The sequence below is a fragment of the Balaenoptera musculus genome, chromosome 6 (assembly GCF_009873245.2).
Source record: "Balaenoptera musculus isolate JJ_BM4_2016_0621 chromosome 6, mBalMus1.pri.v3, whole genome shotgun sequence".
Taxonomy (NCBI): Eukaryota; Metazoa; Chordata; class Mammalia; order Artiodactyla; family Balaenopteridae; genus Balaenoptera; species Balaenoptera musculus.
Window position 1 is genome coordinate 92,739,514 of NC_045790.1, and position 18,031 is coordinate 92,757,544.

General features: G+C 42.6%; 1 protein-coding gene across 3 annotated transcripts in view; it reads left to right on the forward strand.

Annotated features, from left to right (window-relative positions):
* PALM2AKAP2 (PALM2 and AKAP2 fusion) overlaps window positions 1-18,031 on the forward strand; it is a 502,216-nt gene that overhangs the window by 12,849 nt on the left and 471,336 nt on the right. For 2 of the 3 annotated variants that reach the window (XM_036854497.1, XM_036854502.1), the window contains exon 1: window positions 9,981-10,000. The exons of the other annotated variant lie outside the window; for it this stretch is intronic. In XM_036854497.1, the coding sequence (XP_036710392.1) occupies window positions 9,996-10,000 (5 nt within the window). In that variant the 5' untranslated portion in view covers window positions 9,981-9,995. Of the gene's footprint in view, window positions 1-9,980; window positions 10,001-18,031 lie in introns of those variants that run through there. 3 annotated transcript variants of the gene reach the window in all.

Below are 18,031 nucleotides of genomic sequence, written 5' to 3' on the forward strand. Positions count from 1 at the left end.
AGGGTACCACTTCCAGGTGGAGTATGGTCCCCACGGTTCCCTATTGTCTCTCTACCCGGCCCTCTTTACTCATTTAAAATACATGCCTACTCTTTTGTGAGCTGAGTTGAAAAACTCACCTGAAACTATCCTTGGCTAGCATCTTAGATAAGATGGCACAGAAGATAGAAAAGGAGTGGAGAGGGCTGTAAAAAAAAAAAGATTACCCTATTTCAAATGGTTAACTGAGACACTGACTCCCTGCAGGCCACAAATCTTAGCCTGACCCAGACTTGGACCTTCTCACTGACTCAGGTTCACTGCCCAGGTCGGCATTTCATTGGTGTCATACTCATTGGGCAAACATTGGAGATGTAAGTGGAAGCATTCTCTCTCACTCATTAGAAAGAGGCCAGGGTGTACTTCCATTTTTCCTAAACAGTCTGAGAGGTCCAGGACCAAGAATAGTAGGTCTGGGAAGCAAGAAGAGAAACTGCTCTGGTCCCATACTTTTCCTCAGCTTCTGCTCACCAAATCTGTGCCCCCAGGGACTGCTCACACCTCCAGCGTGGCTGGGAGAGAGACAGCCAGAAGAGCGTGGAGGTGCCACTGCACTTTCTCTTTCCTGAGGTTTGGATCTCAACCCAGCAGTACCCCCTGCTATTTTCATGGTGCAGTATGTTTGTAGGAGTAGAGGGGAAACAAGTGGATATGGAAGAATGTGGATTCTGGAAATCCGAGAAAGTAAAACAAGACTGTTACTTACCTTTTCTTTAAAAATAGGCTACGTTCGTGTTTGGCTTTTCAATGTGAAATCTGGGTGTAGCTGCCTTGAGTGGAGTGGAAGTAAATTTGTTGGGTTTGAGGAGGTCAAGAAACTATGATGAAAGGGTTTGCATAAGACATTCACATGATATGAGGATGATAACCGGCCTACAGAGGTTTGAGGCGTGTCAGTGAGTGTAACTGACAAAGGTGATGGGAGGGAAAGGTTGGTGCAGTTCACTTGGTTCAAAGGAGAACATTTAAAAACTATCTGCGAATGGAGATTTAACAGGGGACAAATGGCGACTGGTAGCTAGGAGGATGCCTGGACTAACTTACTGGTCTTTCTAATGATGGAAAGTTTGCTCTCTGAAAATCAAATGATTTCTTATTGGGAGTATCTTACCTAGTTCTTTAGATTAACATATAACCAAAAATACAACGTTTGAATAATCGGTTGTATCACTTATTTTTCCCCTGAGTCTTCTGATACTGTACTTTCACAGCAATTCAGATTGGCAGAGAATTAAATTCCATTGGTTCCTCAGATATTACTTCTCTCCTGACCTCTCTGCATAGCTCTCCTGGGAGCAGCTTAATGTGTTTCATAGGTCACACAACAAAGTACACGGTGGTCCCAGCCCAGAGGGAAATGAGGATCAGCCGCTCGTTTGTTGAGGTCAGAATCCCCTGGTGGCACCTCTAGGCTGCTCTTGAATGCTCTGTCTCAGTTGGTCTTATCTTTCAGTGAGTCATTCGAGCCGTGAGAATGAGGCTTGGTGCCTTTCTCTTACCCACACATTCTGTGTCCTGGCGTATTTCTTGACTCTCTTTCCTTTCCATGCCAACTATGGCTGCCCTAATTTAAGACCTTATCATCTCTTGTCTGAACTGTGGCAGCAGGCTTCTAACTAGCTGTCCATCCTAAACTAAGAGACCCTGAGTGTCTCCAGTTACAGTGCTCTGCTTGTGATTTGGAGGTAAGAAGGGACGTTGTGTTTGCCAACGTCATCCTGTCCCTTAGTTAAGCTTCTGCAGGCAAAGTCCTCTAGTGACCTTCTCCAGCCTCAACTTTTAACCACCTCCTTCAGGACCACAACTCCAGGGGGCACCATTATACCGCGTTGTATGTAAATGGGGCCTCTGGAGTGGAGTGATATTGTGGTCCTTCTCTTTGCCTCCTACTCCAGCAAATGCCAGAAATATGTAGACATCACCCTGCTGATTCCTGTTTCTTTGTCTTTGATTTTGCTGGTTCCTCTTTCTGGAACACCTTCTCACTACTTTTCCCTACCTCTTCGGACACACAGACACACCAAGATACGCACAAACTTGTGCACACATGCACACTTCTGGTTAAATGTTTTTCATCCTTAAAGACATAGCCCAAGCATCAACTTCTCCAGCAAGATTTTCCGATTTCTCTACTACGCCTCACCTCTGTAATCACACTTAAAACACTGTATTTCAATTTTGATTATATATATGCCTTTCCTCCATGAAACCGTGAGCTCTTTAAGGGGCAGACACCATGTCTCATGCATCATGGTAGTCCCAGTTCCTACCACAGTATCTTTCCCCTAACCCTTGTTAACACTGCTCTCTGCAGGTCAAATTTCCCATCCTAAGGCTGACCCATTCCCAGGGTGACTGAGAGTGGGACTACCTCCTTCCTTCACTGGAAACCCTGCCCTACTTACAGGGATGGAATTTTGTCCTGTGGACCCCTGAAAGATACTAAACATAATATGTGGTCCCACACATATTCCCAAAGTCTAGGTTTATTGAGTATTGATATCATAGGGGAATCATCGAAATCTAGACCAAGTTGTACCGCCTAGAGCATTATCTAGTTCCTTTACAAAACTTCTCCAGCATCAAAGGAAGAGAAGACAGATCTGCACACTTTCCTGCCTATCGTGTGTGTGTGTGTGTGTGTGTGTGTGAGTCATGTCTCTGATTCCTCAGATGGCAACATATATACACAAACAAACAATACTATACAGGCATAGGGCAGTCAATGCATACTTAGAGAAAGATGCATTTCTTTGGGAACCGTCAACTGTAAAGACTTGGATCTGACAAAAGATACATGCAAGAAAGTACAACTTCTTGAGGTCTTGCTTAAGAGGAATTTTCTCATTATTTTAATTCAACAAATAGTTATTAAGAGCCTACTATGTGCTATAGGCACTGTTCTAGGGGACATATGAGTGAACAAAATGGAAAAATAAATCCCTATCCCCATAGGACTTACAGTCTAATGGGTACTTGATTGCATTTGCATCAGTAAATGTTCTCCTCACATTTTTCCTAGAGCAAAAGAACATTCTACTTCAAAGATAAATCCAGGTTTCCAGCTCTCAGAAGAGAGGGATGGTTTCCATCTTTCTAATGATCCTCCTCAAAGCATATTCCAAAAACACTTGAGGTCCATCTTAGGTAGTGCTACTTTTAATGTTGACATTTAATGTTTGTATCAGGAGATGAAAGTATTTAATGATGATATACGTAAGCCTACCTTTAAAGATACCACCAAGTAACCAATTAGCTTCTCCAGCTTTATTCAGCAAAGGAGAGCTGATAAGATTATACTAAATTTAGTATTAATAGCCTTATAGCAATTGAACCTCATCTAGCTCTTCTGGCTCTCAGCTTAAGCAGTGTGCAGTGTGTCAGGGTGACATTGGATTGGTTTCTCTCCCATGTGTGGTTAAGGGGCAGTTTTCCCTTGGCAAAGTCCCCTTGATGAGTCCATGGTGGCACTGGGTTATCTCTGAGAGGTCATTGTTCATCTTCCATCATAGGTCAGACTTGGCAGTGGTGCAATAAGTTTTCTCGCTACATCTGTACACGCATAATCATGGGCTGTTCTGAACACATACGTCATCTTGTGGGTGGATGAGAGGATTCTAAAAACAAAAAACAAATAGGCCTTTTCAGTTTTTTGAGCTAAAAGAAAACAATAAATGTGTTTCAACAAGGAAGATGATCCCAGGTCAATCATAGAAGTTTGTGTTGGCTGTTGGACTAGGTAACCCCCAGAATCCCTCCCATCATCAATAGACTGTGATTGCAAGAATCATCCATGACTCAGAAGTCAATGCTATCGGTGTCTTGTCGGAGCAGACTCATAAATATAGAGAGAAATCAATAGAAGACTATGAAAAAGAGAGATTACCTTTGCCCATGTTTAACCAAAGAAAAGAGCTCTTTGCGTGCCATCCTTCCTGTCCCGATCTGTGGGCTAATTTTACCCAGCATCAGTAGAATCACAAGAAGCTATTTGAAGTGCCATATTTTCAGAGAGAACTTATTAATGATGGAAGAAGAGTGAGACATGAAGGCTAATAGTGAGTCCATGATGTTAATTCCAGCTCTGTAAACCAAGTGGGGGGGTCTGCAGATCAATGCAGCTCTGTAAACTGTTTAATTATACCCGCCTCACACACATGAGCAGCTCCAGATGAACAAATACCCAGCTTCTGTGAGAGATAGCTTTCTTTCCTACATCTCTCTAATAGTAACATTATTGACATGAAAGTAAAAGGGTAGAATGATCCTTGTTATAAAATGTAAAAAGTACGTAAAGCTCCACAGGACATACTACTTCTAGGAGTACAGTTGAAATCCAGTAATGCCAAGCAAATTAAAAGACTGATGTTTTTATATTTTAATTATTAATCTAATGGTTTGCTTTGGGTTTGTGAATGTATTGGAATGGTACCTAGAACTTGACAAAGTGACTGTGCTTATTTTTATTTTCTTCCTCCCCAGATAGACTTAAAATGATAATAATATCTCCATTTATCCGACATTGACAAGGAAGGAAAGTGAACATGAGCACTGAGTATACTTTCCAAGTAACTAAAATTTCAGCCTAGGCGAGATATAAAATTAACAACCTAATATACATGGAAAAATTTGAAATTCCATTTAGTCTTTAACACAAATCGCTGAATATGATTATCCTATGATGGTCTCAGGAGCTACTGTGGTGTGTAGGGTTGCTTGTCCTACACTGAAGGATTCCAAACTGACATTTTTGTTATTTTTTGTTTTGTTGTCTTGTGCCCATTTTCACACTTTTCTTCCTCACTTTTTTTTTTTTTTTTAACAGACTTTTTTTTTTTTTAAATTTATTTATTTATTTATGGCTGTGTTGGGTCTTCGTTTCCGTGCAAGGGCCTTCTCTAGTTGCGGCGAGCTGGGGCCACTCTTCATCGCGGTGCGTGGGCCTCTCACTGTCGCGGCCTCTCTTGTTGCGGAGCACAGGCTCCAGACGCGCAGGCTCAGTAGTTGTGGCTCATGGGCCCAGTTGCTCGGCGGCATGTGGGATCTTCCCAGACCAGGGCTCGAACCCGTGTCCCCTGCATTGGCAGCCAGATTCTCAACCGCTGCACCACCAGGGAGGCCCTCTTCCTCACTTTTAGCTGAAGTAAAAAGTTACTTTGCCTGAAGTAACACTTTTTCCTGTTTCTCTCCAACCTTCTAATTGTGTGTTTTTATTTCTAGTAAACCAGAAAACCATTTAACCAAATATGCTCAGAATTATATCTAAGGTAGTCATATTAAGAGTTTGTTTTGAATTAGGAAACACTGAGGTCCCAGTGTAGGTTATGGACACCCTACTCTCTATCCCTCACACACTCCCCAACTCATAATTCTGCCTATAATCTCAGGCAGATTTCTAAAGCCCGCCATGATCCCCAGTTTAAAAATTCCTGTTCTAAAGTTTATGAATTATACCTATATAAAAATCCTGGTAGATACTTTCTCAGAGCTGGTCATTCTGTTTTTAGACCAGGAGGCTGAAGACTTTGGTTCTGTTAAGTTATTGACTTCCAAGTCAGTTAATATGTATTTGGTGTGTTGACAGTACCTGGTGAGCTGAGCTTAAATGAATAAACTCTTAGAGAATGTGTATCAATGGATCCACCTAGCCATACCCTGCTACTTTGAAGCTGTACTATATATATTATATATATATATGCATATATATGTAAAATTTCTAATGAATAAATAAATATATTATCTAGTGTAACATTCTCATTTAATCAATGAGAATAAACAAATTGATCATCTAAGTACCTGTATCTGTATTGGTTTCACCTCTTCAAAGGAATACTATGAAGATACGTAAAGATGGCTGTTAAAATATTGGAGATTTCAGAGGAAAGTTACAGTGTAATGATGATGATGATGAGATAACTTAGCTACTGTTTACTGAGAATCTACGAAGTACCAGGCACTGTGCTAGGCAATGTATACATATTGAATCTAACTTTCAAACTAACCTTTAAAGATAAGTATTATTGTCCTCATTTTATAGGTAAAGAAACCTGAGACTAAAGTTAAGTAATAGGTTCAAAATCACAAAGCTAGTGAATGACCAAGCTGGAACTTTAATCAGTCTGTTTGACTCTAAAGCCTGTTATTTTTTCCCTAAAATTAAACATAGCAAATGATGTATTTGTAACTCTTAACAAAGTCTAAGCCAGCCCTATAAAATATATTAAATCTTGTTTTTCTAGTGCATTTTAAAATTGTAATAGTCAATCTACTAACTTCAAAGAACTTAGATGCACCTACAATTCAATTTAACCTTTATCTTAAAGTTAAGAGATGCCCATTGAAAGGTTTTAGGCAAGGGGATTATATGATTAGATTTGTGTTCTTGGAAGATTGCTCTGGCTGTTCAGTTGAATGGGTTGGAACAAGATGTGACTGGAGGCCAGGAGGCCAGGAAGCCAGGAGGGAGGCTTTTTTATCCACAGCATGAGGATAGGGAGAAATGAATGGCTCTGTGGCTATTCAGGAGGTAGCCTGGATCAATCTTGCTGGCTGACGGGGTACGGCAAGTCAGGACAGTTAAGAATCAAAGACAATGCCCAGGTTTCTGTGAGGACACTTCCCTCTCTGTTGTTAGGATAGGTAGGCAGGGTATTAGGAGGAGATTTACAGGTGAAAATGATGAGTGAATTTCGGACATATTAGGTTTGAGGTGTTTGTGAAGATGTTACAGTGGCCTTTGGATATTCAGTTTTGAAATTTGAGAGTGATGTGGACTAGAGATTTAGTTTTGGAAGTGAGCACCATGTCAGTGGGTAAATAAAGCCACAGCAGTAGATGAAATTGCACAGGGAGGGTAGGCACAGTGAGAAGTGCAGCGAGTTGAGGACAGACCCAGCAGAACACCGACATTTAAGAGACATGTAGCAGATAAGGGGTAGCTAGAGTCGAGGCAGTGTGGTGTCATAGAAGAAGTGCTTCAAAACAGGAGTGACCCTAGTATTGACCCAAAAGAAATGAAAACATATGTTCACACAAAGACCTGTACACAAATGTATATAGCAGTTCTGTTAGTATTTGACACAAAGTGGAAACAATGTAAATATACATCAACTGGTGAATGGATAAATAAATTGTGCCTCTGTACAGTGGAATACAATTCAGCAATGAAAAGGAACTGCCTATACACACAACAATATGGAGGACTCTCAAAAGTGTTTGCAAAGTGAGAGAAGCCAAACACAAAAGGCTACATACAGTTTGATTCTATTTATATGACATTCTGGAAAAAGCAACACCATGGGGACAAAAATCAAGTCAGTGGTTGCCAGGGGCTGGAGATGAGAGGAGGGGATTGCTATCAGGAGACTCAAAGGAACTGCTTGGGGTGATGGTAATGTTCTGTATTGTGACTACGGTGGTGGTTACACGACTGTATAATGTATCTGAACTCACAGACCTGTACACCTGGAAAGGATGAATTCTACTGTATGTAACTTCTGCCTCAGTAAACCCAACTTAAAGTAAAAAATACAAAAAGGAGTGGTCAAAATGTCAAATGCTGGTCATAAGTCACACAGGAAGAGGACTGAGAGATGCCCATTGCATTCAGCATTGGTGACTCTATGGGGAGCAGGGTCAGTGGTACGCGGGAGGCAGAAGCTAGAATGCTAAGGATCAAGGAGTATGACAAATATTGCTGGTTGTCCCCCAGTATCCATTTCCCCTTCTTTCATGGGAATGGAGCCCCTGACTTTTGGCTATGCTATGCTTCTGACTATGTGGACTGAAGACTGCTTTGCCCAGGCTCCCTGGAAACTGAATATGGTCATGTGAATTAATTCTGGCCAAAGAGATGTAAGTGAAAGCGTCCTGAGGCAGCTTCTGGGAGCCTTCCTTGAAAGGCAGCTGGTATGCTTCCTTTGCCTCTTCTGCTTTGCTTCTTCCACCTTTGTGCTGGTTGGGATGCAGACACGGTGGCTGGAGCCTAAGCAACTAACTTGGATCATGAAATGACTTTAGGAAGGGACACCACAAATAAAAGAGCAACATTTTGGAGGAGTCTGGGTCTCTTAGCTCTTTGAGAGCTGCTAAACAGGTCCAGGACTCTGAACTTACAAGAGGTAGAAAGACAAACCTGTTTCCTGGTTAAGCCTCTTGATTACTCACAGCTGAACTTAATTATATATGCTACAGGGAGTAAATAGGAGGTAAGGGTGTAGAGATGGTGAGTATGGGCAATCCTTTAAAGAGGCTTGACTATGAAGGGGAAGAGTAAAGATAGGATGGTAGCTGCAGAGGGACATGGGCTGAGGGAGAGTTTTCTGATCTCCAAATTCACACTGGATTCTCTGAATGGAAACCTGGAGAAGATCTATAATCTCTTTCCACAAAATATCTCTGTGAGTCTTCACTGGGTTTGACTTTGTGGCTCACTTTCCAGAGGGAAAGGAAGGGAGTGAATCTACCCAGAACGCTTTGCGCTGGTTTCCTTTCAGTCCCTTGAGTGTGTAGAGCTCTTCCCCATCTAGAGCCACCAGAGAAGCTGATGGCTGGTTGGAATGCCCTTTCCCCTGTGGCTTGCATGTCTTAGCCATTCCCCCTCTCAGGCCAGTCCCTTCAGGGGGGCTTTCCTGAACACCTTTCCTTAGCTGGTCCACTTCCCTTTGATTCTCCATCAGAGTATTTTTTTAACTGCTATAATAAAATATAATTATATTATATTTACCCAGAATGTACAATTTAATGCTTTATAGTAAATTCAAGAGTTGTGTAATCATCACAAATTAATTTAAAAACATTCATCACAGCATTTTACTACTTAATTTTTATAGCAATATCGTCAGCCTGTGGTGACGTTTATTTTTTTCTTTCTCTGTGCTTTGTCCTTCTGCATTAGCCTGTGAGCTCCACCAAGACAGGGACCGTGATGGCTATGCTTAGGGTTGCATCCGCAGCACGTAGCAGATACCTACTCACAGAGGGGCCGGGCAGTAAGACACAATGAAAGCCTGAAGCTTGTCTCATCTACTCGTCACTGCAGCAGGTGCAGGGCCCCTGGATGGGGAGCCAGGTTCCCACTCGGGAAACCGTTAGGAGTAGAGGATTCTCAGAAGGGGTGTAGGGAGGGAATATATGTCCCAGGAAGGCTTATAACCGTGGGGGTGGGGCCGTGGTAATTTGGGAAACCATATTCAGTATGTCTTGTTTTCAAAGAACCAATTAGGGAAAGTAACGCTGGGCAGTATCTTTCTGGCAGGCGGGAATACGCAGAACGTGGAGTGATAAAGAAGGGCGTGGGGTAGCCAAAGTGATGGAACACCGCATTAACGCGCCGCAGCGCAGCTGGAGTTTACCTTGGGAAACTCAGATGGATGCCCACTTAGCTGGCTCAGCTGCGTTTCCGAACCTGTGCCCAGCCTGTTAGGGGCAGTACTTGCTATTTGCAGAGGCCAGATGCTTCTTCCTCTTGCAACTTCGGAGCTGCAACCTTGCCAATGACTCAATCGTTTTCCTGCGCCCTGTGGGCTGTGCCACCCGCCGCAGCCGCGCACCTCCCCCTCCCACCGGTCCCCGGAGTCTCAGGGCCGCGCAGCCTGTCCCAGGGGAGCCGCCAGCGCACCTGGCGCCTCGGGCGCCGGGGCCCTGCGCGCTGGTGGCCACATCGCCCGGCGCGCAGCTGCCAGCGCTCTCCCTCCCCAAACACTTAAGTGGAGTGGCTTGTCTAGTGCCCAGCGAACAACATTATCCAATTGCTTCCCGTTTTATTCGCAGGCTGGGAGCTGAGAGAGCCTGAGCTTTCACTTTCAACCCTCAAGGGGAGGAGGGGGTTCGGGCGGGGAGGGGAGACGCTCCCGGCTCCACCTCGCGCGCCGCGCGAGCAGAGCGCCCGGCTCCGGCAGAGGCGAGCAGCGCCGTAGAGCCCCGCAGCAGCGCGCCCGGCCGCCCGGAGCCCCGCGATGGAGTGAGTATCCTGCGCAGCGCGCGCTGTTCGCTGCCTTCCCCTCCGTATGTTGCTATGGCGACCGAGGCAGCAGGCTGACACCGGCTCCGGTCCCGGTCCCGGATGAGTGTTTAATTTCAGTCCGGTGTGTACGCCTGGCGTTTCCATAGCAGCAGCCGCGGCGGCAGGAGCCAAGGGGTAGGAGCCCCGGGATGCGTGGTTTTGGCCGCTGCCCCTTGGCCAGCAGGGCCTCTGGAGGGGACGATGTTGCTAAGGAGAGAGGCACGTTCTAGGCTTCCCCGTCTCTGCCCTAAGCTTCCGCTACTCAGGGAGTTGGCCGCAATAGCCATTACTTCCGATTCCTAACCATGTCAGCGCTATTGGACTGCAGTTAAGAAAAAAAAAAAAAAAAGGAGGGGGGGGGGGGTGTCACTGCGGATCAGAAGCAAATGTGGCTGGGTGTGAAGCGTGTAATGGAAGGATGATGAGTTAGTGGGTAATATGAGCCAGAGCTGCAATGCCCTGGCTACTAGAAACCATGAGGACCTCCAAATAATTGATTTCTTCCTGGGGTAATTGAGAAAAGAGACAGAACCCTAGGACTGGCAGCCGGGGGTTGAATTACAACGTCTGGCACGGTGGGCACCGCATGGGAGGGGTGGAGAGGGCATGAAGGCAAGAGGGGCGTTAACCAGAAAAGACACAATAAAGGGCTCCCGTGCAGGTTCAGACTGGGGTTCCTCTCTCCTCTGCCTTTGCATCCCTGCGTTGCTTTTTGGTCACTCTGCCAGGTTGCTGCCGCAGCAGAGCCACTCTGACAGGCGACAGGCTCCAATAAGGGGTCATTTTGGGAGCCAGCTATTAGATATCTGCTCACTTGGTCAGCTTCTCCTCCTCCTTTCTCTTCCCACGGATACTCCCTGACACTGACGCTGTATGAAATCATATTTCAGCCTGGAGATAATGTCCTGTTTTCAGGTATCAGGACTTTCATGCCAACCCCATAAACCCTAGATGCAGCTTTTATTCCCTCCCCCATATCTGATTGTGTAGATGCAATTTAATCCTCCCCAACAAGACTACTAAAGCAGAAGTGAGAGATGGTGTGGCATTTTAGCATTGAGAAGTTGTAGATTTCAACCTCTGCCTTGGCTGGTCCTAGTGCTATTGATTTCCTACACCAGTAATTTGATGTCTCTGAGCCTCAGTTTCCCTATTTATACAATGGAGATAAAGATGTTCCTTACTCATTTTTAAATGTTGAGAGGATCAGATAATATTTCTATCTCTTCTAAAGAGATTTGTAAATTGTAAGGTATGTACAAATTTAAGGAGCTAATGATTAAGGTTCCAGAGTCAGTTTGCTAGGTTTGAGTCCTTCTACACTTTGCTACATGACGTCAGTCTGTCTGGGCCTCATTTCTGGAAACAGAAATAGTAATAATAACAACTCTTTCATGTGATTTTTGTGAAGATTAAACCAGTTGATACATACAAGGTTTTTGGAACAGAACCTAGCACAAACTAAACTCAATAACTAGCATCAATTGTCTGTAAATAGTATCTATTATCTATTATTATTACTATGGTCTCCAGCATTTCCCATTGACATTTTATGGGGTCTCAGGTTGGCAGCAAGCTATTTTTTTTTTTTTCAGACAATTGGTACAGAAACTCAATAACCCAAGGGCAACTGAGAGTAGCACAATTCTTAAGATACCATTGTAGATGCAGAGACTCAACCAGAAGACACAGCAGGCTTGAGGAATACATAGCAGAAGCTGGCCAACTTGCCTCTGGCCCACCCCATTCCCATTCCTCATTGCCATTTTGATGCGGAAACTGTCTAAGAGATTGAATGTAGGTCTGGTCATCCCACTGTGTAAGGTTAAAGGGTACCCTGGTTGTTTGCTGGGGCAGTAATTTTCATCTTTACGATCTCACATTAATATTAATACTCTAATGTATAACCTATCTGCCAGACTTGAGTGTGAGAGTTCCATAATTGTGTAACAGTGTATAGTATTTGTACGTTTACTTCCTCAGACCTTCCCTCCCTTTCCTCTCCGTCCCCTGCTAAGCTTTTATTTCAGGTGTGCCAGTCTCCCACCTGGAACTCCTTGTGAACAAAGGCCTTTCCCATCACACCCTTCTGCTCCCTCCACAGGATCCCAGTTGGTGCCTCAGCCAGCCGCCTCCTCCTCTAACGACCTGGCCCTGGCTTTCCCATTCCCGTGTGGCATTCCAAAGCCCTCCTCACCTTCCATTTAACCTCCTGAATTTCCAACTGTCTATCTATTCTCTGTCCCACTCCCTTTGCTTCATTAATATAGTTAGCTTTTTAACTCTTTATATCCCCTTTCAGAATAGCACCTTTTTCTATCCTACCTTGAAATTTCCCATATGCCGCATCCGGTTCTTCCCCTCAATCTAAACCCTCCCCAAATCTCATCCTAGATAGGACAGTCCTTAAATGTGAGTGGGATAGGGACTCAATTCTCCTTACTTACTGTCTCCAACTTATGTTTATGAAAAAATTAAAAGGGGGAATAAAATTCACTTCCTTCTTTTATTTTTTCATGTAACCAACAAGTATTTGTGGAGGTTAGCACTGGTCAACACAGCAGTCATGATTCTCATCACCTGGAGTTCATAGTCTAATGAAGGGATAGATGTAAAACCAGTAAACACAAGTGAATCTATAAATACATAGTGCAATAAATGCCATGGAAGGAAAAAACACAGAGAAAATGACAGAAAAGCAATATAGGTTAGATTAAGGGGTCAGCAAAGCCCCGCTGAGGAACTGAGTTCTAATGTGACATCTAAAGGATGAGTAGGAGTTGGCTAGGTAAGAGGTAGAGGGAAGAAGCACTCTGGGCTGAGAATGCAGCATGTGCTAAAGCCCTGAGGCAGGAGAGATCTCGGCAAGTTGGAAGAACTGGAGGAAGGGAGGTGTGGCTGGAGTTTTGGCAGGGAGGGGATGGTGGTGGTTCAGAGATGGCTAAATGCATGGAGCCACCAAAGAGCTTTCTGCACCTTTCCTTCTGAAGGTATTTAAAATGAATGTGTCATAGCCAAGCGTGAGATTATCAATTTAAAAAGCCAGACTGTCGTGTGCCAATATCTGATCATTTTGAATAAGCCAAGGTCACTAATTTAAAATGACACTGAGTTAAAAAAAAACACAGTCATTTATTCCTGAGAATGTTTGGTTTTAATAAAACAAGAGCATCTTAGTTAAAATGAGAAAAAAAATCTAGATCACAAGCCAAGAGGGTCCTAGGTGATTGTAGTTGGCTACCCTCCTTGTTGGGTTGAGTGAGAGCATATGTTTGTGAGCATGAACTGTAGTACATGCAGTTACTAATTTGATACCACACCTAAAGGCTTTGCCAGACATTTCTCTAGAACAGGCTGGGAGCCAAAAAGCAAAGAGAACATAGCATGGGAACTCTTTAAATTGTAGAGTGTGTCCAATTTAGACTTGATTGATTCCTTAATTCTGACAGCTGAGGAAATGAGAGAACATCACTTAGCCTTCCATTTACCATTTGTTGCAGTTATATTGTGAGTTTTACATTTTCAGAGTTTTCAACATTTGCAGTTTTGAACTGTAAACATAATTCTCACAGTTCATTCAGTCGAGTGCCCTTTAGGTACTAGGCACTGTTCTAAGCACTGAGATTACAGCAGTGAACAAATCTGAAACAGGTCCTGTCCTCACAGAGCTTCTATTTAATAGTGGAGAACATATTTTATATATGTATGTTAATGTCAGGAAGTAATAAATGTTAAGAATAAAAGTAAAACCCAGTAGGACACTGGAGGGTGATGAGGGAGGGTTACTTTTTTTAAAAATTGAAGTATAGTTGATTTACACTGTTGTGTTAATTGCTGCTGTACAGCAAAGTGACTCAGTTATACACATATATATATATATATATTCTTTTAAATATTCTTTTCCATTATGTTTTATCACAGGACACTGAGTATAGTTCCTTGTGCTATACAGCAGGACCTTGTTGTTTATCCATTCTGTATATAATAGTTTGCATTTGCTAACCCCAAACTCCCAATTCATCCCTTCCCACCCCCAAGGGAGGGTTACTTTTGATAGAGTAGTCAGGAAACACGTTTCTGAGTTGGTGAATATGAGAGTTTGAATAGAGACTTGAACAATGAGAGGGTGACCCATTGCAGAAGAAGAGCAGTTGCAAAGGTCCTGAGGCAGGACTATGCTCTGTGGGCTTAGTTTTCATCTTGGATCTAAATGGAGTCCAGGTCACCACCAGCCCTTTCACCAATGGCCTCCTCTTTCCTGAGCATTTTGTGTTGATTTAGTGCTCAGTTTGAAGGTTTTGTTTTCAACTGGGGCCCAAGGATGTTATATTCTGAATGCCTTTCTGTTGCTTTTATGAACAAACAAATTGAATGTGTATAAAATTATAGACTCATGTCCCCCATTCCCCCATAATTCTATAAGACATTGTTCCATTGTGTTCCAGCCTTGACTGTTGCTCTGGTCTGAAGCTAGCCTGATTAATTCCTCTGGCAATTTTTTTTTGCCTTGATGCTGATAGAATTATTTTTAAACATCAAAGTTTAGCAACTTTTTTGTGATATTTCTCACTGTAAGTCATTGTGTCAGTTTTTCCTGGAAAATGTTATGTTCCTTTGAACTTAAGATTCATATTTTCCTTTATTTTTTATAAAGGTATTTTCTTCCTGGCCTTCAATTAAGAATTTTAGGGCTTCCCTCGTGGCGCAGTGGTTGAGAATCTGCCTGCTAATGCAGGGGACACGGGTTCGAGCCCTGGTCTGGGAAGATCCCACATGCCGTAGAACAGCTAGGCCCGTGAGCCACAATTACTGAGCCTGCGCATCTGGAGCCTGTGCTCCGCAACAAGAGAGGCCGCGATAATGAGAGGCCCACGCACCGCGATGAAGAGTGGCCCCCGCTTGCCACAACTAGAGAAAGCCCTCGCACAGAAACGAAGACCCAACACAGCCATAAATAAATAAATAAAATTAAAAAAAAAGAAAAAAGAGAAAAAGAATTTTTTTTTTTTGTTATCTGCTACAGGTATATCTATTACTCCCCCACCATAACTATTTTGAATTGCTTTCATTTTTTCCTGACTTTTCCATGAGCTCTTGTTACATTTTAAAATCTATCCCCTAGGTAACTGTTTCTTAGCAGTATTTGTTTAGTCCTTACTCATTCTAATGTAGCTTTCACTTCTGTAATGGTTTTGTTATTTGTTTTTGTTGAAAACAAATCTTCAATTTGTTTTCTGACTCTGCCAGTTCATTTTGCACTGATTTTTTAAAGGGTTTATATTTTCCTTAATTTCTTTGAACATGTGGAGAAGAGTTTATCTGAAAATTTCATCGATTTCTTGTGTCACTTTTCTGAAATATATTTATCTGCCTTTTGCTTGTACATCTCTTCTCTCCTTTTTAAAAATAATAGTTAAGTATATAGAATCCGTGCATGTTGACAACTTTGCATTTATTACTCATTTCCAAATGGAGGTAATTCTAGCCAAAACTGCTATTTGCCCAAGAGTAAGTGACAAGGATAAGGGCAGTGTTTGGGGAAGACAGTGACTTTAGATTAGATATTTTGTCTCATAAAAATTTCTTAACTCTACAATGTCTTCTGCTCTAAAAATACCTCGTAATGAGTGAGCAGATCACTCGGACAGGTCAGACATCCCATTTCACTTTGTGTGTGTGTGTGTGTATGTGTGTGTGTGTGTTTGGGTGGGGAGACAGACAGCTACTTGGTGCTTATTTATCACTACGTGGTTGACTCTGTTTAGCATCCCAAACAAAGGGGAGGGGGCAATTCATCTGCAAAGGTAATTGTTATTCTCTTCTCTTTCCTACATCTCTTGCCTCCAGACTAGTTATCTATGTTTAGTTTTTAAGTTTTCAAGCTTTCATAGATAATGAAGATAGAAGGCTCCGTGTCACTTCCTGCACCACTCTGGTGTGGAACCAGCCCCTCCACACAGACGTTCCCCATGTCCCCTATGTCACTTGCCCATGCCACGCCCCACCATTCCAACCCTGGGCCTCTCTGAACTTTCTCCTTACGTATAGAGAAATTTGAAAACCTACTGAGATGTGTAGAGGTATATAGATCACCTTTTAGGGTTGTCCATTGATTTAATAAAACTTATACTCTTTTTGGCAGATAATTCTTATAGTCTGTGATTTGAGAATCTTAGCTCTTTGCTGGTTTCATAGTAGATCAATCTTTCTTTCCAATTTTTCATTCTTTTAGTTCATTTCAGCAGGTTTCAGGGAGATAGAAAACTTTCCTTTACCATATCTTTGAGTGAATGAATCAATGAATCTTGTGCTTCTATGAAAATAATGTTAGGAACTACCAAATGTCATTGTTATTGGAAAATTCGTTGTTATACATATCTTTTTTCAATCAATTCTTAGGATTGTGTATGGCAAAATAAGTTCATGAATAAGATTATAAGTTCTTCGCAGTGGAAGAGTTTTGGAAAGGGTATGCATAGTGGACGGTCTCTGTCTCACCCATCAAATCCGCTCTCTCCCCTTCCCCCACTGCTCTCTCTGTGCCCTAGGAGGCTGGCCCCTGTGTCTGCATCAACTAGGCTCTCTTGCCCTTTGGCTTTCTGTTGGGTTGGATCAAGGGGAGGCGCCAGCAGGAGACCTAAGGGTGGAAAGAAAGTGAGGTCAGAACATTTATTGTATCACCTCCTTTCTTGCAGGGGAGTGGGTTGGCAGTGGCTGCGTTCCTTCTGTGAAGGCCACAGCCCCTGCCTGCAGCCTTGTCCCACAGCTATAGCTCTAGTTCTCTCCCAGTGCTGAGAATCACCTCCCCTCTACCCCGCCCCCTGCCTTTGCTCCTTCAGGACAAGGTGTGTCAGTGGCTGGCCTCCCCACTTTGTTAGCCTCTGGTGCTTCACCATCCCCTTTGGTTTTTCTTCACTCTGACCATGTCTTTGTAAAGCAGTCCCTTTATTAAGCTCTCCTCAGTTATCCAGTTTGAGTGTGCCATCTATTTTCAGCTGGGATTCTAACTCACAAAGGATAGAAGTGTTTGAAGTCTAACAAAAACACACTTCACATTACCGGTACGGAAACTGACAACTTTTCTTTGTCTACATATTCAGGTTATTGGAGCTCAAGGCTCCAAAATATGAAATAGACGTTGACAATTGTTATGAACTTACAAAGGAGAAGCTTCAGTTCGACAAGGAACCAAAGTGTTGGTTCGCTTCGCATTGAAAATGTTGTTTTTCTTATTACTTATAATAAAAATTCCCCATATTTGACTGCTCAGAGGAAGAACAATCTCAGTTATGGAGAGGCTTAATTAGAATTTTGTTGTATTTAAAGAAATGAAATTTTATTTCTTCTCATTAGAGGAAGGAACTTTACTAGTCAAAGTTCTGTTTTTGTGCATAGAACTTCATAGTATTTGACCTACTGTTTAAACATAAGTGATAATTTAACTAATCAATAGTGTATAAGTGAATGCTTCCTAAATTCTGCCAAATCAATAAAATCTGTCCCATCTTGCTTGTTCTTCTTCTTCACAGATAGCAAAGAGCATAAAATACAGGCTAATCAAAAGATATATTTTACAAGTTCTGAATGAATGGGCTCTAAATTAAAGATATTATACTCCATCTATTTTTATAAGTATTTCATACTTAGAAAGTAAGTTGTTTAGACTGCTTATCTTACTTTCAGTACCAACATTTCTCTGTCAATTATGTTCATTTATTCATTCGTTCAACTTATAATTATTAAGTACCTACTATGTGCTAGGTATTGTTCTAGGTCCCTGTGATACAAATATGAATATGTCATAGTTCCTGCCTTCACGGAGGCCACAATCTGTGAGGAACAAGTGATTATGAGAAAGTGTGCTAAGTGTTATGCTAGGGGAAGGTTCGATGAGATACTGTCTGAAGCACATAGCAAGGGGACAAGAGTCTAAATGAATCTAAGAAATTCAGAGATCCTACATGGGGCCAAAATCCAAGCCTGATTCTT